Raw genomic sequence first — 25,882 nt, 5'->3', positions numbered from 1 at the left:
CCCAGAATTAGAGAAAATACATCTTAATATTTTTAAATCGATCCCTCATCCACTTAATAATTCAGGCGCAGCTCAACTGGTATGGCTAAGTAGTGTCACATGTCGGGTGTCAGGTTTCCGTACGTGATATTTGAGTTGCTTATGAATGAAGGATGAAGAAATACGGACGTGTGATCGAGTATTTGCGGCCACACGTTGGCGGGTGCTGGTGAGAAAAGAAGCACAGACGTGAGCAGCGCTTACAGGATTGTAAATACTGCTGGGTTACCTCATGGTCTTTATCAAGTGACTCATGTTGACGCTGTGATCCCGATACATTCCACCGCGTTAATAAAACCCAGAGCTTTGTTCCGAGACACACACGGGAACGCACTCCGCTTCAACTCTCTGAGTCATAGCGCGAAGGAAGCAGGCGATGACTCAGAAAATGTTCCAGACGAAAGCTGCAGAATCGTCTCTCACAACAAATGAGTGAAAAACAGTGGCGTGATGGTGGCCTGAAGGGACGAGGCTGTGTCTGCAGACCACCAGCTTCCTTCACTTTTCCACTTCAGGAACGTTTGAATTGAAAGGCGCTGTCATGGCTTCTTCTATAGCTTTGAAATTCCAGTCGCCGCCACACATTAATTGGCTCTGCAGATTAAAGAATGGCGCATTGTTCGCCGCCAAGTGCAGAAGCTATAAGCTGAGAGGAGCCAGTGTCACTTCAAAGCGAAAACTATCATCTCCGCTGCTTCTGTGTGATGGAGGGGCTTTCACCTGCAGGATTGAAGGGGGGTTGAATGTCTCATTCCAATTTCACTGGTGGCAATATGCAACACGCATGACAACAACCATGTGCTGAAGCACGCCAGGCTTGAAAAAGTAAAATAAAAAAGCCACGTAGCAATGGGCTTCCATATTAAATAGGCAAATTCACAAGCCTGATCACAAGATCTGACTTCACAAAGAGAAGCTCAGTGAGTTAATTCTCAGTAATGTATGGTGGGTCAATGCTGAGTATTGAGCTGGGCTGTGTCACAGCGACTCACACTACACTGCCGTGAGGAGCACACGAGCTACGTTGCCCTGAGCTACAATGGCTTTCTGGTTCTAATGAAGAGGCAGTTAGAATAATAGATAAATATCGCCACATAGTTACAGAGAAATGACTCAGATATGATAAAAAAAGTGAGAGGATCATCTGACTCACACATCAAGTTATGACGAAAACTGTAAAAATAACTGGATTTTTTTTTTTCAGTTCCTAATATACAGTGCAAATAAAACTGAGCAGATGAGTCTTGGTCTTTTTTTGTGTTTTTAATGCATTTGTCTAGTATTACAGTGAACCCAAGTGACATATGGAGCCATTTGGTTAACCTAAATAAGGAGCAGCATTTTTGCTTGAAAGCTGCGTAAAACATGAATATATAATATATAACCCAGTATTCCCTTGCAATATTCATTTGAACTATTTAGTCTGACAACTTTTGAACTTTTGAAATATCGTTGATGGCAATGCGCCCAGTCGGACACCAGGTGGGACTAGTGTTACAGAGCTTGCTATCACAACACGCACCGCAGTGTTATCTACTGAAGTTTGGGGGAGAGAGAAATTCTTTAGATTCGTGGATCCAGATGGTGATACAAGACTCTGTCGGTCCAATCCATCCATCGGTTTTTGAGTGGAAAGCAACTAATTTAATGAAAACATAAGCATAAAAATGAGTCTCAGTTCATTCATCAGCGCATCTGTTTACCACGGTGAGTGTGTGAGCCTGACTCCTCCCAGCCATCGGCCTGCTCGTGTTGCATTTCCTCGCCTCTGACATCATCATGCTGTTGCTAACTGAGGCTCGCTCGATCTACAGTTTCACACCAAGCAAGGTGTAGTAGAAGGATAATTGGTTCTGTGATGTCTGGTGGTCACAGTGTCTCTCTGAGCTAAAAATATGTGTGCGTGTAAGTGCACATTCAGAGGGAAGCCCGGGGACAGAGGCATACAACTGCTTTATTTGAGAATGGAAAAACAAATTTGAGCCTCAGAAGAGCTGGAAGGAATAAACCATCCCACATTGGAGTCATTGAAAATAAACACCTGGTAGCCTTGTCACGGCAAACACACACCTGGTTAATGATCAGCCTGCGGGGTCTGCAGCATGTGCACCGGCATGACTTTCAACACTGTATCAAGGTCAGCAACCGACACGTCATGGCAGAAATGTTTCGAAGAATTCGGGGGTGGAAGAGGTCAGAGGAGGGCTGAACGGTTGGTCCTCAGCAGGTTAAGGTGAACAGGGAGGCTAGCGCGACCCGCTGGAAGACACAGATCTGAAAACAGGAACTTGAAAGTTTTCAGCGCGCTTCCTGGAGACGCGGCGCTAACAAACTGCTGCCTCATACTTCACCTCCGTCCGCCTGTGACCTACTTTCAACGCAGTTGTGTGGAGTCCAAACAAAAGGCCAACAAGATGGCATCTTTGGGGAGAGGCGGCTCCTCTCCGTGCTCCATATGGACGCAACCACTTGCTGAAAATATCAATCCAAACCCCAACAATAACAACCTAGCATTCCCACATTGCTGCCAAAACAGGAACTGTGTGTCTTTATAAGTCATAGTTTGTAAGGGCATTCATCTAAAATCCTACAACCATGCAATAATAATTGTCATATTCAGATAGCGGCCATCCATGCAGTGTAATCTTTGTGTAAGATTGTGACCTTTGGCATGATGGAAAAGTAGATGACTTCTTCATTCTGATGTGAGTTACTGATAAGCCGCTCTATTGAATCTTGTTGCTGTTAAAGGGTTTTAGCAAAGCATTTTTTCAAGCCAAAATATAAACACAGGTTCACTTCAATTTCTTCAGCCATGAGTGAACAAGCCAAGGTGTCGAATTACCTTTTCACCTGCACAATAGTGGCGATACACTTGGATGAAACACCTCAGTAAGAAGGCGGAAAAATTGGAGCTATCATCACAGTCGGACAAAAAGTGCTTCTAGAAAAGGTCACTACTTTAATAAGGGGTTTGAAGTGTTCTTGCGAGGGCAAGGGTCGCCTGGTCAGATGAGGATCTGGATGTTCACTGGCGCCCCATCATGACATTTGTTTTATTACTCATCATGAGTTGCCAGCCACGGGGTGAGCAAGGCCAGCGGCGGGGGAGACCAGCGGCCAATGAGTGTCTGAGTTGGGAAGGGAGGGTGAACGGGTCGGTTGAAGGACCAAACAGTGCAGAAGCGGGAGGGAGATGTGGTGGGGTGGAAGTGGCTGACTCATGGAGGGTTCAATGAGTTCAACTAGTAAATAAGTGACTGACTCCTCCGAGTGCATTCCAAGGCTCCACCTCAACCCCCCTCCTCCCTCCCTGCCCAATGCCTTCTCGGGGGATTCCTGGGGTTTCTGGGGCTGTTCTCTCCTCTGTGTGTCAACATTTCCAGACTCTGCAGCCAGGAGAGCCAGAGTGTGTGTGTGCCTCATTTATTCTTTAGTGTTTGCTGCAGATGAAGAGGCCTCAGTCTGCTCCCTATCCCTCCCCCCCCCCCCCCCCCCCCCCCCCCGTCCTCCTCTAACAACAACATCCTCAGGGCCACAGTCAAACAGTTTGCCGCCGTAAATGAGCCAATCCCAGCAGAAACCTCACACGCTGCCGGTGAAAAGACGTTCACACATTTTCAATCAAAAACGGGGGTGAATCGTGGATGAATTTAGTCCTGAAGCAAAATCTGGCCCCCGCCGCCATCTGCAACGGCTTTTGCTAATATCCTCAGCCAGATGGGTGAGCAGATCTTTAGGACGCTTGTTTTCCTGCCCATTAAAAATGTGCCGCATCAGACCATAACACCAGATCGAAATGACTCGGAATGCCTTTGAGGGTTCCCTGCCGACGGGCCGCAGGACTGCTGAGCACTTCATGCATAATATTGGTCGAAAAAAATTCCGCAGGGAACCAGACTGAAGGGCAAAAATGTAATAACTCTCAAAATGGGAAGAAGCCATGTCAAAGGGTACGGCTACAAACACACACACTGGCTTGACAAATGTGTGTGTGTCCTGAAATAGCCGTTTCAGTAGATTTACTCTAAATAAGCTGGTCATGATTTGGTCTTATCAGAACATGCATATGGCAAATAATATGTTTAATGCTGTAGTGGCATCAAAATGAAAGGGAAAGCTCTCGTGGGTCTATAGGTGAGTATCTTATGCTGGTGGTGCCAGAGCTACCAGTGTGGATTTTAATCTCTATCAGAAGTGAGCCTCGTGGTCTCCAACTGGCTGGTAATCCGAGTAAACTTCCCAAAGAACGCACCCTTATCCCAATCCATACCAGGAACGACAGAACTGCAACTAACTTGTGATCCAGACCATACGACTGGGATCTTTCTGCCCCAGTGACCTGCTGCTTGTCTGCATCTTGGACTTCCTGTTTGCTTGCTGAACACCTCCACTTCAGACCTCCCACCTCCCCACATAATATTTCTGTAGTGCTGCTGCGAAAACCTCCCCCATATTGATGTATCTGCCGGAGCAGTTTTGACATTTCAAACTTTCAAAGCTCTGCCCCGCTGAGAACATTCCAGGGCCCTAAGTCCTGAGGAGGAAACTCACCCACAGACAATGAGAGGTTGAAGGTGACGGTCGGGGAGGGGGCTTGAGTGCTTTTTGCACTACTAATGTATTCCAAGGAGATTTCCAAAGTCCTAAGCCACCAATTGCCCCACATAATGGTTGCCATGGAGACAGGTTAGAGCTCTAGAGCTGCAGTCGAGAAATAAACAATGACCCAACTTCTGGAGAAAAGAAAAGGCATCTCATATCGCTGACTTTCCCACCACGGTCCAGGACCACTCCCTCAGTAGTACGAGTCTTAGTCCTACAAGGTTCCTATCAGATGCATGATTTATCATGGAACATTTTTTTGGTATGGTCTCACACCGTGGCTGGAAATCTCCAAAGAATGGCTTAGTCTCAGCTGAACGTCACCCTCCTCAACCTGTTTTTCGGGAGGCAAACATCTTTTGATATCCCAGGCAGAAACCTTGACCAGAACTAGGCTTGGGATGGGATGCACAAGGCTTAGTGAATTTTCCCGAGCTACAGTAGAATGCTTACCCTCCATCTCAGGCATCCTAGCATGAACTTCTCCTCTCAAAAGTAGCCAGATTTTTGCAGAAACATCTTCTGCCTTCTCCGTCGCATCGCATGAGAGGAAGACTAAACTGATAAAAGTCATGATTCACCGTTGGACTTATCATCCGAGGGAGTCTCCCTTAAACTGCAGCTCAACAAAGCATTAAACCACAGGCCATAGTGGATTCTCAATAACTCTTTACAACTCATTCATAAACTCTCCTGTTGCATAGTGGATCAGAGGACTGTGCAACAGAGCTTGAGCTTGACAATATTATAGAAAAAAGGGTTTTTCTTATTTATGTGCAATGGGCACATCACTGCTTCTTTTATTGGCCATAAAAATTATGAAGCCTCTGGACGTCCTCTAAAGAGAGGAGGTCCATCAGCTCGAGTGCGGCCTGTAATCCTGCTGCTTCATCACAGCAACAACTCTCACCTGCTGTGTTTACCATTCACATTTCTATAGCTGGTCACACTGGGAAATGTAGTGACAACAGCTTGCTATTTTTTGGGACACCATCCCTTTTTTAGTATTCCCTTATCAGTCAATTATGTTCTGAGCTCCGTCCAATAGTTACCCTCAGTCTGCTGCAACATTTCCAGGGTGCATTTACACATCGACTCCAGAGAATAAAGATATTTAACATGATGGAAGACAAATAAATGATCCTCTGACAGCGGCCCTTTCAGCAGCTATATTTAGACACTTTTGCAGTGCGATGAAAAGAAAAACCTCTGAAACATAGAAGCTTGTTTGTTTGCATGTCAAGAAAGATAATGTCCTGGGCAGCATTCTGCTGACTACAGTATCACTGCTCCACTAAATACCGAAGCGTGTTGCCAAATCCAGACGTCTGCAGGGCAGACATGAACAAGCTGGGAGGTGACGAGTGCGACGCAAGCCAGGCGGATCATGCAGAGGAAAAGGTCAGAAACAAACTTGCCTCTTTTTGTGTTTTTGCCTGCTGGAGGTTTGTCCACTTAAAAAACCCTGTCTGGTGTTTGGGTGACAGTGCGACAGTGTTCCTGGGATGAGCTGGCAGGATCGGGATGTCGATCCTCCCCCAACTGGCAAGACCATCGGTGTATTAAAATAAATCTCTGCACATGTCCCACCCCAACATTCTCTCAAGACATTACCTTATACAAGGCTAGCTGGACAGTCTGCTGGCAAGTTTCAGCCCCCGCTCCCTCTCCCTGCCGCTCTGACCTCTGCTCTATCTGTGTACATCATCTTATGTGACTCAACGAAACTCGACGACTGCAGTGACATCACCGGGAAACATTAACAGCAAGTCAAACTGATCCGAGTGCTTTAACAACAGTGGTGTGTATGAGACGGCATGTGCGGCAGCCCACACCAAAATTCCCCATTTTCCATGTGTGGAGGGCGGGTCAACAAGGGAAAGTGAGCCAAGCTAGTGGGAATTCCTGCCCCACTCTCAACGCCCTGAGCGCATTCTCCGACTGAAGAGCCTGGTCATTATAGAGCTGGACGTGCAACCACACACATTCACACCATGAAGGCTGGAGTGAAACCAATGTGCAGGGAGGGAGGACACACAAACTCACTGATGAGCTGGATTTGAACCTCAGGGGATGAAGCACTAGATTCCACGGATATTTTATGTAATGCGATACTAAAGCAGCTTCACTTTCTTAAGCCTCACAGCAGTCATTCTTGACGTCCACAACTTCATTGAAGGGACTGTCAGACTGCAAACTGAAGAGCAAGAACAATAATAGTCCATAGCTGGTTCTTTGATATAAGCTTATGCTATATATCTTTTTTTCATTTTTTTGTGTCAAAGAGTTTAGTATATTTTCACCTAGAGCGAATACAGTGTCTATTCACATGTCAAACCTGCAGCCGAGAGCCAAGTCTGGCCCACCAAGTCCTTTAATGTGCCCTGTAAGAGATGCAAAGGCTCAGGAGTAAGTTCAACATTCACTAGACTACCTCCAATAAATGCCTATGCTTTGACCCCATAAAGATACAGCAACTGCATTCAAGCTTCAATGTTCAACAGGAAAATATGAATTCCAAAATGTACCGCAAATTCCGGATTGTAGAGGGCATCGGAATATTAGCCACTAAATTTAAGAAGGAAAATAGACCTTGCAGGTGCAGTGGTGGCGCTGTCTGCAAGGTCAGAGGTGCACCCGGCTAAAAAACACATGAGGATCACTTCTGAACTCGTTTTGAAAATGGGGTCCAGCATCCATCCAGACTCATGAATCAAACTGGGCAATGTTCTGAAGTTGAATCATGAACTCTTCACTATTTACATTAAAGTGCCCAAATGCACTATTTTCGTCCACGTGTCCACAGTTCCGACACCACAGCCGGTCTCAGCTGCTGCTTCATCTCTGGTCCTTCCGCAGATCGGCACCGTGGGCGGAGCTGCAGACACGTGGGTGAAGACAGTGCATTTTGAGAGCTTTAAGGTCAATAAAACACCTGTGATTTCAATATTTTGCCAGCATGATGCTCTTTGGCCTGTAAAAATCCATATATTAGCCTCGTGGTTGCGTAAGCTGCGGGGTTGAGATCGCGAGATAAAAGCAGCTGCTTATAGTCTAGAAAGTACGGTAATGTGTAAACCTCTGAAAAAGTGCAACGAGGAAATTCCCGAAGGGTCACACAGGGGTTTCCGATGCACTGACTTGGCCAAACAAGTGCCGTTTTGCAAATGGGAACGCTGCCGTTTCCCCTTCCGGTATGTTTATCGGGGAAAACAAGTAGTCATTCGATCGGAAGTTACGTTGTTAATAGGCATAATCTGACATCAGCCTTTAATGAATACACCAGTATAAGAAAAAAAAAAAACAGAGATATATAGAATCGATGACAACAACTCTTTTTTTCGCAATTCCAGGAAACATGCCGTGCAGCCAATGAGGCCATGGGAACGGCCATTGATCTGAGGCACAATGCTCCACTAATGAGTCAGAGTTTACTTAAAGATTAAGTGATAATTCTCCAACTTCTGCTCCCTGTGTTTCCATGAGCTGCTTGTGAGGCTCCTTCAAACATTTCCTTTACTATGTGCCACACATGATCCGCATCCGAGGTCTGCTCGGGTGTTCCAGGCCTCCATCTGGACCCCATCAGATGCTGAGAAAGCAGCGTAGGAAGGCCAGCCTAATGAATGAGAGCAGTTCAGTTCCAACACCTGCAACAGGTTAGCAGCAGTCTTGGCCTCCCACAGGAATAACAGAACCAAGATCAGTTGTCGGGAGCGGTTTGACCTGACCTTGTCTCCCAGGCTACCCGAGAGTGTCCCGAAATATCCCTATCTTCCACAAACAAAAGAACAAAATGGTGAGAGGTGATATGTGATACAGCAGAGTTAAAAATAGCCGTGGCGCTGACGGACCGACCCGGGTTTTATTACTTCTGCTGACGGAAAAAGCCAGGCGATTCATGATTCCGACTCCTGAGGTGAATGACTGCAACTTAGCAGAGGTTTTCTGAAAAGCAGAGGGGGGAAAAAAGGATCCTGGAATGGAAACTGGATCAGGAAGTCTTCTTTCTTTAAGCGTTTTATATGGCCTGCAACTTGAGAACAGACCCGGTCCGACATTCTCACGCAGAGCCAAGAAGGTCCCATTTTTGGGATTCAAAGAGCCGCGTGCTAAGTGAGGCGTAAAAGATCGGCCTGCGAGTACAAAGACGTCTACCTTTGTTTCGGAAGGGGGGCTGAGGCTATCGCCTTTTGATTTTACGTCGCCGCAAATGCCTTACTAGACTGGTCCATCAAAACATTACGTCATGTCGGAAACATCCAGGATGTTTTCCCCCTGCTTGTGGTGTGCAGCTTTTCTATCTCGACTTTCATTGAATCACTTATGCCACTCATCCTTAGGAAGCCACGAGACTTAAGTACTAACTACAGTTCCAGTGTGCTGCTAGAATGTAATTATAAATGCATTTGTAATGTCATGTTTCCATGTTGAACTGAACTGACTTTGATGGCTCAAAAATATCATGACCTCCTTGCAGTGCTCACTACTGGGCCTAAGTGACTGGCTAATTATTAATGAAAATATTTGGAGGTTGCTTCACTTCCTCACTGTGGTGAATCACGCGAGTGTTTCTTGAACAGCAGCTAAAATTATGAAGGAAATGTAACCAGCGTTTTACATACCTGACGGAAGGGTAAGTCTCACACCCTTCCGTCAGTGAAAACAGGGCGAAGTAATGCATAGGTTTCTCCATATATACAAACATCACGAGACACAACTGGAACCTGCCTCAAGTATAGCCAGGATTTAGGTTCCAGGAAGCACACGTCTTATGTGAAAATCTCACTTGATCGTTTAGCATTCTTTATAGCTTCAAGAGCCAAAAGCAAGCGCTCCGTTTCCCTCCACACATCTGATTTATCCAGATACATTCCTCGGCTAGAATGGGGATACTTTCCCGGGCTCCATGTCAGAAGTGCATGCTACATGCCTCAGAGTGACAGGAACAATGGGCTCTTTCAGCACCGTCGCCGGGTTGAAGATGAGGGGTGGGGGGTGTATCATGGGAAGCAGATGTACAGTGGATACTTTAGATGGCCTCACACAAACCCGGGCAACAAGCAAAGACACTTCAGCTTCCAGACATGACGGTGTGAATTTTACATTTGGATTACTGCTGCTTTGTCGACCTCACTTAGTGAAGAGCGCAAAGGGAAAGCGTGGTGCCAAAAGTAGAGCGGACCTTAAGCTGCATCTCACTAAACTGTAGCCTGAAACATAAACGTCACGATCCGTATCAGTATCCGTATCACACCAGTATCGCTACGTTTTTGGGTGTTGTGTTTGGTTCAAACTTCTTAAAAGCAACTGACACAAAAAAACAAAAACAACAGTACAGTTTACTGCGTTATGTCAAGTTGAACATAGAGCAACAAACAAATATTTGTGTGAGCGTATACCAACAAACAGAACAACGCACAAAATAGAACATCGACAAGACACAACACACTCATCAACTCATCTCAACATGATTCTAAAAAGATAAAACCAGCTTCCACTGTACTTTCCTTATTAACATCGACTGTATTTATGTATCTGCTGGGTGTGACACACGGATTCCAGGGCCCACGTGGTGGGACTGGAACTCAGCAAGCATCTCCTCCTACGGCAACAACTACTTTCACCAGGCCTTCGACTCAGACCATGAGACGAACAGCACCAGGACAAAGACCCAATTGTGTTTTATTTATCATCATGAAGGAACAAGGGATAAGAGTCGTGACTGTAAACCTGCGTGCTGCTACTGTCCACTTCACTTTCATGACCACAATCACACAACCTGATCACTCCCATGAAGGAAGTACTGGATTGTGTCTGCTTCCTGTAATTTGTTATGTATTTCTGAGCCAAAAACACATCGGTGTCGGAAAATTCTCTGAACAGCGATAGCAGTCGCCGTCATGCCGTTTTGTGGAAACTGAAAAATACAGCTTCTCCGAAAATATTGAATATCAATAGTGTTTCGTCTTCACATGACAAACCACGACAGGAAAAGCATCAGCATCTTCCTGTCAACACAAAATCATGCTGGTTCGACAACAAGAGGAGAAGCGGTTTTACTTACAGACTTGTGCTTCATTTCTTGATTGTGGTTAGTGATCATTTATCCCGAGCAGCCCGTCGCACTGACTACATCACTACGAGTGAGAGAGATGCATGTCAGTGAGGTGGTCGACAGGTGCGTTTAGGAGTGGAAATGACATTTTATACAACACAAAACAGGCAAAGAAGTTACAGCAAAACATGACATAGCGCTTCCAATGGACCCTGAAATACAAGCAGATGGTCGGAAAGTCAGCCAAAACATTACTCACGCAGATTTTATGCTTTATGTGAAATATACATTTGGATTATTAAGATTGTTTCAGTCTGAATATGTCTCTTTTCCTCATCGTGTGTACAAAGAGGACCAAGGACAGAGGGTCAGGTGGCTCCCGGTGCCCCGAAAATTTGAGCGGTGGATCCCATTTTTTAGGCATGACAAGACCCAGATTATTCAGTAGTTTACACATCAACTAAGTAAAACAAGTGCAAAACCGTGTCGTGTCCATTTCTAATACAACATTTTTGTAGCTGCTGTATTTTCTATGTTTCACCTCCAAAATATATTTCAACCCCAGCATTGCTTAGTCATGGTTGAATCCAAGTGAGCAAAGCTATCAGTTAGCTACCTTTATAACACTCCACACAGAAGAGGGTAATTTTTAAAACCAAAATAGCGCATGTTAGACGTCAGTTTTGTCAACAGTTTCAACAGACCACGTCACCTTTATTTATGTTACAGTTAAAGACAACACGCTTTGACAACAAAGTGCTGCACAGTGGGCAAAAAAAAAGAAACAAACAAAACAGGAGCAATAATAAAAATGAAGTTGAGAAAAACGGAACGACTAAAAATGAAGTAGTAAACAATAAATAAGGTGTGCATTTTTTAGATGAAACTAGGATGAAAAAAAATGACAAAAAATACTTTAATAAAGATATTTTCAGGCCTCGAATGAATAGTAAAATATCTTTAAAAATGCCGTTCATATTTATTTATGGAGTCTTGACTTGCACACAAACACATGGATGGAATAGTTCCATTTGGAAAACACAACCTCCTTCTTTGATACTACATTGTATTTATTCTGTCTTCTTTACTTCCTTTCTTCACTCTTTTCCTCGGTCCTTTCATTGGCATGATTTACATTAATCACGGCCTTGAGAGTCACGAGTCTGACGTCCAAGTTACAGGTGTGATGTCTCAAGTCGGGTGTGAACATTAGACAAGCATGTCACTACACAGACACACTGGTCCGTCAACACAGCGGCGCTGATCCTGAGGAGCAGCAGAGAGCTGGTTCCCTGTTGACAGTGACTCTGGTTGGGCAAAGAGCTTTTTTTCATTTTCATTTTTTCAATTTATCATTTTATATTGCACATGAGTGAGAATAATACAAAATAAACGCCTGATCTTATACACGTGTGTCAGATATAATAGATGAAGTGTGTCTATTACAAATATACATTAAAACTTGCATGTATCGTCTGGGCAAAAACAGAAAAGGCACCTCAGACCCCCCGCTGGGATGTGGCAAGATGTCGCTGGCACGGAATCCTGCTGATCTGGTTGTGAACTTAATGGCGTCGGGAGAGGAAGTGGGCACATTCACGCCCACAACCATCGCACCCCTGCCCTCCCACCTACACGCCAACCCTCCTTGCCACCTGCGCTGTCTTACAGGATGCTCCCCCCTACTCCCTTCGAGCTGCACCTTGTAGCAAAACCGCAGACTGTTTCACACTCGACTGACTCAATAACTGTAACACGACTTACAACAATAACAAGCGCTCCTCTATTTAACCCTTTATTCGCTTTGCTATTCACAGAAATACGATGACAAGGAACAGAAGTGGTGGCCTGAGGTGGAGCGGCGGAACCAGGATTGTCTCGAGAATAATAGCAACACTGCTCAAACCGTAAACAAGTCATTGTTATGAACTCAGCTTAAGACCTCCAACATCTCTTTGTATGAACTCGATTGAGACCCCTGGTTTCCACACACAGTGACCCCCGCAGGTCACGATTGCATGATATTCGAAAGCACACAGAGAGTGCAAACCTCCGCCAATAACAAATCTTTTTTTTTAAATACTTGCTGAAGATGGTGATCCGGATGGCTCCCTAAAAGGAATCATCTGTTCGTTGTCCCATTTCCCATTTCATTCAAATCCATCCATAACTTTTGAAATTATTTTGAAAACAGACGGACAAGCCAACGCATCGAGAGAGCAGCTTTCATCTAATGGCTTGTTCCCTGCGGCGCAGTCATGGTGGCACTTCAGAGTAAAGCATGATACAAAGTCTCGAACTCATGTTTGAAAATGTATTGGATCTACTTTGCTTTTGATTGACCGACTTCCTGCCTGTACTCTAGATTGACAGGGATCTAAGTGGTGCGCACAATTGTTTACAAAACTTCTTGATGTCCTTTTAATCTGAAGAGTATTTTGTTGGATTTCTTTTCGCTTTGTTGGTGATAATAACTGGAAAAAACAAAAGAAAGTCAGCATCAGGCTGAACTGTACCATAAATTACACCCAAAGTATTTACACACACTTTATAATATACTCATTATGAATACAATTTATCAGTGTAGTAGCTTGTTTAAGCAGATAGCAGGTGGTAAATGTCTCAGATTTTAACAACTGTTGGGGGTAATCGGTTCCGTGCCGAACTTCATGTGAAGCTTGGCCACTGAAAGGAATGACTTGTAGTTACAGATTTTAAAGTAAAAGGTCTGTTTTTTTTACCGAGTGCGACTGAATGTTACTCACATCTCATGTAGTCTCCACTATTTCCATCGAATTATTATTATTTTTCCCATTGAAAATCTTTCTGAGTGTAGGAAACAGAAAGGCGGAGAAAAGAAGTGTTTGTTCTGTGAGCGCGGGTCAGCAAGAACTTTGTGACTCAGCAGCCGGACTGACACGCAGATAACCAGAGCCGTGATGACACAATTCTCCTACAGAGACACAACAAGCCACTGAACCCCAGAGACGCTGTTCACACCAAGAGGTTCAGACAGCAAAGTGTTCTAATTTGATAAGGTGCATGCTATCATATGGTGGCAGTGGGGAGGGGGGGGGTCTCAGGGGACCACACAGTGTTTACTGAAAGTACCGTGAATCAGGAGAGTCGGCTCGAGTTCTACGCAGAGATAACGCCACTATTACTGTAACCAAGGGGAAGGAAAGTACTTGATGAGGCTCTTAAGTCACTCTGCTCCCATAGGATGAGACAGCAAGAGAGAAAACCCAAGTGTCAGTCACTTCAGGCGGAAAAACACACGTCATGGGAGGTTAGAGACGAACACAGTCTTTGTCTGTATCCACGGTCTACTTCCTTCACATGGAAAAATAACCAAGCATTATTCAAGAGCCCACATACCAGGTGAAAAATAGAACTGAAATGTAGACACAACTTTGCGACATTGTGTTGGAGATTTTTAAAGTCGTGATCCGCTTCGCTGAGCTTCTGGCACGTACTCACACCACGGCAGGTGTGCCTAGCTTAAGCAGTAACCATGTCAAGACCAATATCAACAACTTAAAACGACATTTCGAGAGCAGCTGGAGAGGTTTTTTGGGCAGGTCTGAGACCATCTTCGGAGCCGTGGGTATCAGCGGCAGCTCTGACACAACGCCCCTAGGGGGCTTTCACTTTCTCTGTCAAGGAACGAAGTTAGTTTTGCTCAAAAATCTGATGTGTGAACCCAAAAAAAAACAGCCTGCTGACCCCAGCTGGGTGTGAAAAATGGGGCATCCCAGTGGGCTACCAAAGAAGAGATGTTGAAAAACGTCATAGTCAGCAAAGTCAGGAAAAACGTCGATTATGAGAACTGAGACTAGGACGACTTCCTGCCGGCACACGTGTTGAACGACGTACCTGGAGGCTGAAGGGCAGCCGGAGAATGACGCAACAACAATATGAGTTACATGTTTTGGCAATTTGTCACCGGCAACAACCACAGACACAAACCCAAAACAGAAGAATCAGGAATGCGCCCGTGGCGGCAGGACTGTGAAAGCTACTTGGCAAGTGTGTCAACACTGGAACCGAGTGATGAGCCACTGCCTCTGCAGAGCCACACCACCTGATTTCTTCCAGACAGACACAACACTGCAGCACTTCGCTGCTTGACCAGCGGAGGCCGAGCACTTCTGACACGATGGGGGAGGAAAAGAGATCAAAACACACAAGTGCAAACCGCCGTGTGTGTGAATATGTGCTGCTGCTGCTGCTGCTACACCTCACACTGGCAGAGACCCAGGTACACATACTTGTGTGCTGACGTACATTTCTTTCATCGCACTCTGATACAGCGACTGTAGAGTCCGCCACATTTCAAAAGGCTGAGTTTATTACAAGATTTCAACAGGAGTATGTCAACGTTATAATATCGTGCTGTTCTACCGAGCCTTATCTTCTGTCAGGTCTTTGTCTTGTGTCTAAAAATGTGCATTAGACAGAATGAGTCATACAGAACGGGAAAGTTTCCCTGTGGTATCAACCACATAGCTGCCTCTCACCATAATTGACATTTCAAAACCTCCTTTATGCAGCCAGATATATCGCATATGTAAAGTGATTTTGCTAGAAACCATTACTGCGACAAACGGCGGCTAATTTTAGAGGGAGCTTGAAAAAGCAGTGTTGGAAACGGGACGTGATAAGGTGCCATGACACACATAAAAAATTTGTTTTAAATAAAGTTTTTTAATGTGATATAAAATGTACTAAAAAATAGAAATGAAACTGAACTGAAGGGAGTTGAACCTGCGTAACTGAGGTGAGTGCTACTGCCTGAAGGTTGGGTCAACTCTCAACCCTACAATGGAACGTTTACGTTTTTTTACACTGATAAAAACTTAGGTAAGTAAAAGGTAAGTAAGTTCAGTCCTCACTCACGGTCACATGGGCTGATCCCAGCTCAGATTATAACACGTGTTCAACACACAGAGATCAAAACTGTAGCCCACAGTTTTTTTGTCATCCCGAGGATCCCCTGATGCACCGGTCTTGACATGCATCAAGGTCCTATTATGGGATGCTGTCGGACCACAAGGGTTTGAATCCCAACGGTGCTCATTAAAGTGGGATCCACTCCATCTTCACACTGAAGTTCCCAGGACGATTTCAGGGAGAGGGGTTAGACAAGTCCAGAATCTTTTGACTGCTTATATTTTCAGATCATATTTTGAAAAATGGCTTGTCAATAATCGCATTTTTTATCATGTTTCACTCGTGTTTTCAATGGTGAACCAACTGTTAGCGTGTGTCTGTATGGTTTCAATGATAGTTGTTAATAAATATAGAAATATAAATCTATATTTCTACAGTTATTATCACAAGCAAGCATCAATTATTATTATTACTTATGCATCCTAGCATCCACTGTGACCTCAGCTGGCTGATATATGATTTTAGACGATATTTTGGTGTTGTTTCGATTGAATATCAGCATTACTTCCAGGATAAAACTCATGTTATTGACATTGACATATTTTTTTTAACAAGAAACGGCACTTTTCTTGGTAAAATAATTAATAATTGAGGTTCACTCTAACCATAACACGTAATACATCTATTTCATTATGGAAATATATACTACATTTTACAGCGTTCATTTCTACTTTATTGTGATGCAAACACGAGTTCTAACTTGAAGCACTTCTGCATTTGGTTTGTCCGAATGATGTCGCCGTACAGAGAAGAAGCCGTCGTCATGGAAACAGGCTCCGCTGTTGCACAACCAGAGAGGAATCATCTAGAGGTTTACAGTCTTTGTTCCACATGAACTTGATTCTGGATTTATTTTTACACGGAAATGTGACGGAATCATGAAGTCATCTTCATCATCTTGGCACACAACAGAGGTGGATATACTTGAATATTTGTGACTGTCATATGAAGCCGACAGTGATCCCTAGAAAGCTATCAGAAATAGATTTACTGGACAAAATATTCAGGAATGTGTCATTGGGGATGAGGAAAGAATCGGACAACAAAAACAGTGATGCAACATGGATGCAACCCATCAACACAATTGGCTGCTGTCGGTTCTTTTGTCATGATGAAGATCATTGTTGATCTCAAATCACAATGAAATACGACTTCACTGATGATGTAACTCCTGTCAACTGGAGGATGAGAGACCATGAGGGCACAAAACACATGACATCATCACGTCCTGATCATGACATCATTTCACTTGCAACACATCACATGTTTCTGCTCACGGAAGGACAAAGAGCGCGCGCCGATACAACATTAATATTAACACTGGGGTGATGAACTATGACGTAAACAGAAGCAGGGATGGAATCTAAACTCGGGCGGTGTGCGGATGAAAAGTGGGGAGACCCCAACCCCGACACACTGACATGCACGGGGGGGGATAGAGAAAGGGGTTGTGGGGGTGTACAGTACAGAACAAAAGGCTGGAGACAAATCTGCGCATGCGCACTGGCGCCGCGCACGTGTATGGTTTTGTCCGACAGATAATAAGGTATTTTACGATGAGATCAACGCCTGGTGATATAAAAGAAATGATGTGCGGGTTTTCTCTGAAGTGGTCGCGGATAAAAAAAGGGTTGCGAGGGGTGGAGGGGGGGATGCTGCGAACCCCCATACTCTCCTCCCCTCCACTGCCATGTCGCTGTGCACCATCAGCAGACAAAGAGGCTGCGGTTGATGTCAAAGTGGAGCATCACCATCCGAGCCGCGCTCAAACACGTGGCGAATGGACGCCGAATCACATTATCCGTATCAGTATACTGGAAACCTCCAAACGCGGAGTCGGTTTTTTTATTCCAGTATCTGCGGCGCTTAAAAGGTGCGATCTTTGCTTGTCAGAGCGTGGACAGAAACACCGGGGCGAACAAACAAGTTCCCTAATTCAGTCGCAGCTCACTGTACAATTCGGTGACTCCTGCAGAAAAAAAAAAAAAAGAGTGACAGGGACTGACTCAGGCTCTGCAACAGCCACTCACATGACAATGCAGGAGCGCGCCGAGGGGTGCCGCGGACTCTCGAGACATTTTGGGGGAAAGCATTGAATTCACACACATAGAACGAGACCGTCACAATAAAGCCAGCGCATCATGACATTACAAGGCAGAGACAAAGAGTGGTGAGGAGGTGCGCGCTTTACTACTACTACTACGTCAACAAGGCAAAATCCGAGGGCGATTCATGACCTTGCATTTTGGACCTAATAGCTGATATTTCCCAATAAGGAGCCGCGCGGGGCTCCTCCGCGGAGCGAGGAGCGCACAACAGGATGTGGTCCAGAGTTGTGTTTTTACTCCAGAAGCCACGATCACGCCCAAAACACTTTGAGCGTTGGTCGCGACCGTGACTTTAAAGAAAAGGGCTCGACGGCGCGGACTGTTGGGTTTGCAACTCGTGCAGACGGATAGTGAGAAGCCGCGCACAAACACGGAGCAAAACAAGCAGGAACCGCGTGCTCACCTTTCACTTTCCGCGAGTATCTCCACAGTCCTTTTGTCCGATTCCGACATAAGTTCTCTCACATGGTGACTCGTTCAGTCGCTTCCGGCCTCACTTCTTCTCTCCACTCTTTGACAGAAAAACAACGCGTCTGGGATTCTACGCTCCGTGTGTGTACGTGGGTGCGTGGGCGAGTCTTAGCGCGCGCGCGTGAGTGTGTGTGTGTGCGGCGTGCAGCTCCGTCTCCGTTGTTTGTTCCACTCGACTGGACCGCCCACTATTCGCTGCTACATTGTTGACATTCGGCCGCTGACGTCACTCAATCTGCTCATTCACAACATCGGCGCAGCGGCGTCTCTTTGCGTGGCTGCTGGCGGGAAGCGCGCGCGCACGCATGAGATCATGCGCAGAGGGGTTTGGAGAATCGCACTAGTGGCTATTCACCCCGCCCTTCACCGGGATCTCAGTAAAACATGACACAAGGTTTTTTTTTTTTCTTTTTTTTTTAACTGATTCATTTGAACACTGTCCAAAACGCAGGTAGAGTCGCAATAAAGAAACATCACTAAAAGAAACAAAGTGAAGAATTTGAAAATATAAATAAAAAAATAAAACGTACAAAAGATAATATATGCAATGACAAGAACAAATGATGGCTACTGATTATTATTAAATGCATTTCTGTCTTTGTAATTTTGCTAAGAGAAAAAAAACACTCCTTGACTATAATAATACCTTCACCTTCACCTTCTTCTGCCGCTTATCCGGGGTCGGGTCGCGGAGGCAGCATTCGGAGCAAGGAAGCCCAATCTTTCCAGCGAGTCCTGGGTCTTCCCCGGGGTCAGCTCCCTCTTCACCACAACGGTCCGATACAGCGACTGCATCACTGCTGCTGCTGCACCAACCCATCTATCAATCTCACGCTCCCCTTTTCCCTCACTCGAGAACAAGACCAGCTGTTTATCCAACTGACTGACAGTGTTCTTTTCCCAATATCTATTGTGTCAAACGTTTTTGTTTTTTTTTTAATCCCTGTAGCATGCCATGTGCACTGGTTCTGTTGAAGCCCAATTGCTAGTCATTTTATAGGTGGTTCTTTCCAAAGAAATTACTTCAGTTTTTTTTTTTTTTACCAGAAAACTGGAAAATGTCACTCCTCTTTCAATATATTTGAATTAGTCACATAGACAAAAAAAATATCCTCATTTATACTATATATCAATTCCAGTTTTCTTTAAACAGCCTTCATCTTGGCGCCGACTTTCCTTTGGAGTTAATCCAGTGAGTGTTTTTGAGGTGTGAAGTCAGATTACTTCTAAAACCTCTGATGATGTGAGTAGATTTCCGTGCGACACGTGGCACGTGACATCTTTCGGATACGCATGAGTTGTAATTTCAAAGTCCAATGTGTCACGGTGGAGAGCGGAGAGGATTTAAAATAAGAAGCTAAATGCCAAAAAAGTGCTGAATTTAAGGAGAGCTGTCATGTGTTACGTTTTTCGGGGGGTCCTTAGGCAAGACACTTTTGGTTTCTCCAGCAGCTAATCTTGTAGGTGCTTCTGGAAATGAAGAGTTTTGCTCTGTGTTGAGCGATGGATTCTATTGTCTTGCTTTTTTTCCTGAGTAAACATGTTGCTTCTGAGGAGAATTCAATGAGTGGACGCTCAGACGGACACACAGGCGTTCCTGCACCCGATGACCTTCTCTTTGAGGCCGGGTTGGCGGGAACGGAGAGGGGAAGGTGTGGGGGGATGAATGGGGTGATGGTGTGTGCATGTATGTGTGAGAGTATGAGTGTGAGTTTCGGCCACGGGCCGTCTCTGTGGACAAACACCCTCCTTTCATTTCAGGAAGTCTAACTAAGCCTTAATAAAAGCAGCATGTGAAAAGTCTATGATAGATGGAGGAAACTGAAGGCTGCGTGACTTCTGACAGCTCTAACAAGGACTTTGGTATCTGATAGGAGGTTAGATGAGTCAATTCCCACACAGTAGCATTTGCGTTGCCGCAAAAAAATTGCGCTTGAAGACTTGTTTTATTTTGACAGGTAAATCTAGACATTCCAGGCGGATTGACTCCATTGCAGTAACTTATTGGGAGGGACTGAACCATGGATGTGCTTGTGTTTGTGAGTTTAGAGAGACACAAATAATATGAGGCTTCATGAAACAGTGTCCTTGTTTTCATAGCTCAGTAGGGTTAAATGATGTGAGGTTTCCTTCACGTGGTTGTTGAAATCCAAAGAGTTTAGAGCATATAGCGCCATCTAGGGGGCACTGAGAATGACGAAACTGCTTCACGAAGCCCCAACAGAAATCAAAAGAGACCAAAACAAGTGAAGCAACACTCTCCTAGCGGGTTAGGGGCTGGCGCAGTGGCGCATTGTTTATGTTTTAAATCTAAATATGATTCAAAGACTCAGAATATTGCTTTTTTGTTGACTGTTTCCTGTACCGTCTGGTGCAACACAGCATTAAGGACCTGGGACTGCGCTTCTGACTGAGAAACTGGAGTAAGAAGTTCCAGTTCTAATAGACCCATAGACAGCTGACGTCCGTAGGTTGGTTGTCAGAACCGGGATTCTAACCCTGGACTTTAGATTCAGGAGAGCACTCACTTTTTTCATCCATCCATCCATATTTTTGCATCCAAAATTCACAATCTTTTGTAGGTATCTCTACATTCCAAGCAACTCTACTATGCCATACTTTGGTAGCCAAAACATGGGTGCGCTTGTTTATACCTCATTGCAATGTACAAACTCTGACTGGGTCTATAGCTGCTGTGCAATGGAAGGACCAAGAGCTACTGCACCAGCAGATCCACTAGAAACGGCACCAGAGGAGACGTGTTTTAGATCAGCTCCTGCAGAACTCCGGAAAACAGTGATGTCATTTTAAGCTCGGAAACGCTGCTCCATATAGAGGACATCATCAATCACTCGGCCATCCGTTTCACAGCTGAAGCTCCATTCAACACCCACCACGGCCATCTGTGCTTCGGCCTTCGCTCCACTCGCACCGACTGGCTCCCAGCTATCACACATCCACCGGCAAGACTTCATGACTGCAGCCACTCATGTCCAGCAGATACATCAGTCTGGTCATTCTAACATTTTTTTGTAGCCGTACTGGCCAGGCTGTCAATGGACCAGTTCTCCACTGACCTACCAGGGAAAACAAAGGTTCAATAAATAGATGAAAATATTGCGGGGCACTGACCGATCCTGTAGAACTGAAAGCAACCCTCCCTTAAAAAAGCACATCTAAATGCAGCGCTGTCACCGTGTCTCATTTTATTTAACAATTTCAGCAGGACTGCCATCCAGCATCAGAGCGGTTCACGGTTGAAGGCTGAGCTGCAGCGCCAGCACATGTATCATCCTGCATCTGCTCCAAATAATGACTCATTGGAAAAATGTTCAAAGCAAACTATGAAGAAAAAAAAAAAGTGTGCGCACTGGGCGAGACACACGAGTCATCACTTTGAGAGCAAGGATGAGTCATGGCTCAGTGATTCATGGAAGTTTGCGGTTAAAAAAGACAGTCCAGAAAGACTTCACTGGTGGGTGGGATGATAAGAAAAATGAAATTCTGCTACGTTCAGATTGGCTGGTTGGTGCCCCTGGTGAATAGGCTGGAAACTGCACTCACTTTGCAGGAAAAGGCTCTAAACCTTGTCATCCAACAACAAGGGAGGAGAAATCCTTGTGAAGTGCTAGTTGCTGCCTCAACACTTTTCCTTCCCTGTAGCCATCTTCAGGAACCGACCAGCTGTATTAGCAGCAGCTATTGCTATCACATCATCAGGTTATGAACGCTCTGGCTCCTCAAAGCAACCACATGGCTTCACATCACCCGACATTGTAAAAAGATGTGGCCCATCTTTTATTGTCTTGCAGAGAGAGCGGCTTTCAAACAATAGCGTTAAGCTAGCGCGGCCGACGGCCTCTGTCCCATAAACAGAGCTGACAGTCCGGCAGGTCTGGAGGCTGTTTACGCGGGACATGGACTTGGATCTAACTAAGCAGCTTGTCCTGAGGACTAAACAGGTGAAATCCTTTAAGACGAGCGAATGACTGGCTGACAGTTCCCTGTCTGTCACCACGGCGCTGGCTGCGGCAGGAGACGAGCGGAGTAAACAAACAAGAGTGAGCGCAGAGATGAGTCATGGTTCTGGGCTCCGCTTGCCTCAGTCTGCTCCATATCCGCTCCCCTGAAGGCCTCGGACACCGCAGGCAGACTTCAGCAATTACCTTCTCGCCCACATGCTGTCACTCACAGAGGCGGTAATAACAGGCTGTTGGACCGTCCCACATACACACACACACACACACACACACACACACAACTTGCTGACTATTACGTTTTGTTTTGTCTCTGACTAAACAAGTAACGCGTGAAGTCTAAATAATAGAGACACAAAGGTTTCCTGGGGTGTGAAGATCGAACTCAGGATGTTACCGCCTCTTAGCCGCCAAAAAATGGTGAGGAAAATATGAGGCTTCATGAAACAGTGTCATCATTTTTCAGAGTTAAGTAGGAGGCGCTTCTTGTTCAAAAATGATGCAAGGTTTCATTGAAATGGTTTTTAGCGCCATCTAGTGGGCACTGAAAATGACTGAAGTGTTTCGTGAAGCCTCATCAGTCCATCATCATAAAACAGCTTGATATAAGGTGATATTTAGGCACCTTATTATGCAATTGAAATATCACTGATATAGTGAGCAGACAAATTCACATGAGCTGATAGAGTTAGCAGTGCCCTTGAAACACAATGAACTCTCGAACAATTTTGAAAATATATGGAAAAAAATGTACAGAAATTCTCTGCAGCAGAGCTAAGTATCAACCCAACTTCAGCCATCCTGTTTACTTCTGCCTAGTGATGAGCTTCTGAGGCTTCACGAAACAGTGTCGTCATTTTCTGAGCCCACAAGATGGCAGTCTCTGCTATAAAATCATTAGATCTGAACAACTATTATATATATATATTATATATATATATATATATTATAAATATATATATGTGTGTGTGTGTGTGTGTGTGTATTTTGTGGTGGTTGTCAGGGAGCTCCAGACTCAGATTTTTTGTCTGATAATCCAGCGTGAGATCAGGGTGGACATGGGAACATTCAGCTCCAGTCTTCTCTTGATCTTCCAGATCGCTCCTTTCTCTTATCAATATCACACCATCGTCTGAAGCATGTCGGGTTGCACAAGCTCGCTGTTGTTCTGCTGCGGCTTCTCAGCCCTTTGGTCGCACACACGTGAGGAGAATGCTGATGCAGCTTTATTTTTTTCCCTCTCATCACTTCCCACACACAAACCCGAAAGCCTTTGGGGAAGATGTAGATCCTTCTCTGCTCCTCAGTGCGGCACATGCAGCATGTCTCGGGAAAGCGTTCGCTCTCTGAGATGACTCCGAAAGACTCCTTTTTTTGAGGGGTGGAGGGAGGTGGCGTTCCTCTCTCCACGGTTCAGGTACAGGTTAGATTGAATTTGAGTGCAAAAACAAGTGTCCAGGTGGGAAGGAGAAGTTGGCATCGGTGAGCAGAAGTATGGTTTCTCATGTGGATCTAGAGAAAGCCAGCAGCATCGGAGAGGCATGTGTGGGTAGTGCATGACGTGTATGTGGCCAGTGAGACAGTGGTGTGGTAGGAGTGGCAGCTGGATTCAAGGTGAGAGGAGTGCATCAGGGTTCAGCCCCTTCTTGTTTGTTATGGCGATGAATAGATGGGACTATGATGTTTGCGGATGATGGGAGAGTTAGGAGGAGAAGAGGAATGAAGCTCAGTAGAAGCAAGATAGATGTGTAATTCATGCAGGCGTTGCTGCCTCTCAAGTGCTTGAGGGAGCAAGTCACTACTGGAGTCAACAGCCAGGGGGCGTGGTCAGCAGGCGAAGGCCGAAAAATTGCATTTAGATTTGTAGAGATTCTATCGCTGCTGGATCAGAAGCCCGGATGGCACTGAGCTTGTTTTAGCATCGGAGAGGTCGCCTTCTTAGTGCTTCCGAAAATAGACGGCGAGTTTTGAACTCCTCTGATTCATGATTCCCACCATCACTCTAAAAACACATGCCATTACATAATGCATGAAGAAGAGTCTGCGTGCGCTCCGGCGCCTTGTCTCTGCCGCGATCCAAAGCGCCGGTCTTGGAGGCTTCGGCCTCCGGCGCACGGATGACCAACTGGGGTTCACACAGATTAATTGAGTCCCAAACTGGCACATGGTGCGGTTTATAGAGCGACAGGCGAGATATTCTGACCCAAATTCTGTTCATTATTAAAAACTACCACATCTCTCACTGCCAGAGCTAGCCTATTTATGTCATCCAGTTTCCATGGCGACCATGGCATAGATAAAATCCAAAGCACACGGGGGTTTCAAGTGCAACATCAACTTTTCTGACACACAGCGCTCACATTCCGGAACAAAGGGAGGACGAGAAAGCTTACAACAAAGAAGCTAATTTTAAATTCTACCTCAGAACCTGAACAGTGTTTCACACATACAGTGTGGTTGGTTCTGTGTCATCCCAACAGTGACAAACCCTGATCTACTGGGGAAAAACTGACCTGTTTGAGCTCAACGCAATGTAAAAATGTTTGACTTGTTTGTCATATTTGCCAAAGACACGCCCAGAATCGCCATGTCTGGAAGGTCCCACAGAATTAGCGCTTTAAAAATCAATTCAAAATTCTTATTTTTAAATCAAACTCGGGTTCATTTTGTAATGGAATTGAAGTCAATTGATACTATATTAGATATTTGGTGCTTGTGTCTGCTGCGGGGTGGCTTTGACCAGCTACTGACCACTGCAGATGAGCGACATCCTTAAATAAAACCTGTTTGGTTAGTGATGTTTCCAGGTTTGAGTCGCTTTCACACATAATAAGATCACAGACGATTCGTGCAAGTGGATCGTCGGAGCAGATGCGTTCACACAGCAGAGTGTTCTGGACAGCTGAAGAGACTTTCAATCTCTCAGTCTCTCAACAGAAGCGTCCTAGAAGAGTTCCTCTTTTCGGGTTTTCACTTCCAGTCTCGACAGTAGTGAAGTAAGGGTGACCTCCGACCAAGTGTTTGTCTTGAAATCTGTGCAGATATGGACAGATTTATGTGCTCAAGGTTTACGTAAGGGACACACACACAGAAGACAGAGCACCAATCACCACACATCCCTCCGAGAACAAAAGGACAAAGCTGGCAGCCGTCCATAGTCTTCCTCACTCCTTCAAGTTCAGTGAGGGCAGAGAAAAAGATCTACACACATACACAGACTACCTTGGGGGGGAAGGAAGATGACATCATTGCACAATGAAATGACTCATTGTTCCTCATTTAGCTGTCAAACACACAGCAGAGGAGAAGCTAGAGGTCTCTGTCAGTCCACCGTCACAGTGTGTGTGAAAGGATCCATGACAATCAGCACACACAAGCCAAGCTGTGCAGGGTCACGTGACGCAAGAAAAGCACATTCCTGGATCAAGGAGCCAAGATTTGGAAATTCTTTGTCAACAGCCTCTCTGAACCAAGCTTGCAGCGTCTCCTGGTGGACAACACGACTCACTGCAACAGCGAACCAGACCCAAGGAGAAGAAAAAAAAAAAAAAAAAAAAAAAAAAAAATATATATATATATATATATATATATATATATATATATATATATATATATATATATATATATATATATATATATATATATATATATATATATTTAGAATTCTACGA

At 45.0% G+C, this 25,882-nt stretch overlaps 1 protein-coding gene across 2 annotated transcripts in view; it reads right to left on the bottom strand.

Annotated features, from left to right (window-relative positions):
- bach2b (BTB and CNC homology 1, basic leucine zipper transcription factor 2b) overlaps window positions 1–18,472 on the bottom strand; it is a 51,289-nt gene extending 32,817 nt beyond the window's left edge. Inside the window, exons 1-2 of one of the 2 annotated variants that reach the window (XM_053843766.1) lie at window positions 18,167–18,471; window positions 10,712–10,784 (exon numbers count right to left, since the gene is read on the bottom strand). In XM_053843766.1, the coding sequence (XP_053699741.1) occupies window positions 10,712–10,750 (39 nt within the window). In that variant the 5' untranslated portion in view covers window positions 10,751–10,784; window positions 18,167–18,471. Of the gene's footprint in view, window positions 1–10,711; window positions 10,785–18,166 lie in introns of both variants that reach the window. The other variant, XM_053843767.1, reaches the window with a different exon arrangement.
- Between the last annotated feature and the right edge of the window lie 7,410 nt (window positions 18,473–25,882).

The sequence above is a fragment of the Synchiropus splendidus genome, chromosome 15, assembly GCF_027744825.2.
Source record: "Synchiropus splendidus isolate RoL2022-P1 chromosome 15, RoL_Sspl_1.0, whole genome shotgun sequence".
Taxonomy (NCBI): Eukaryota; Metazoa; Chordata; class Actinopteri; order Syngnathiformes; family Callionymidae; genus Synchiropus; species Synchiropus splendidus.
This window is presented reverse-complemented; position numbering and strand designations above follow the sequence as displayed.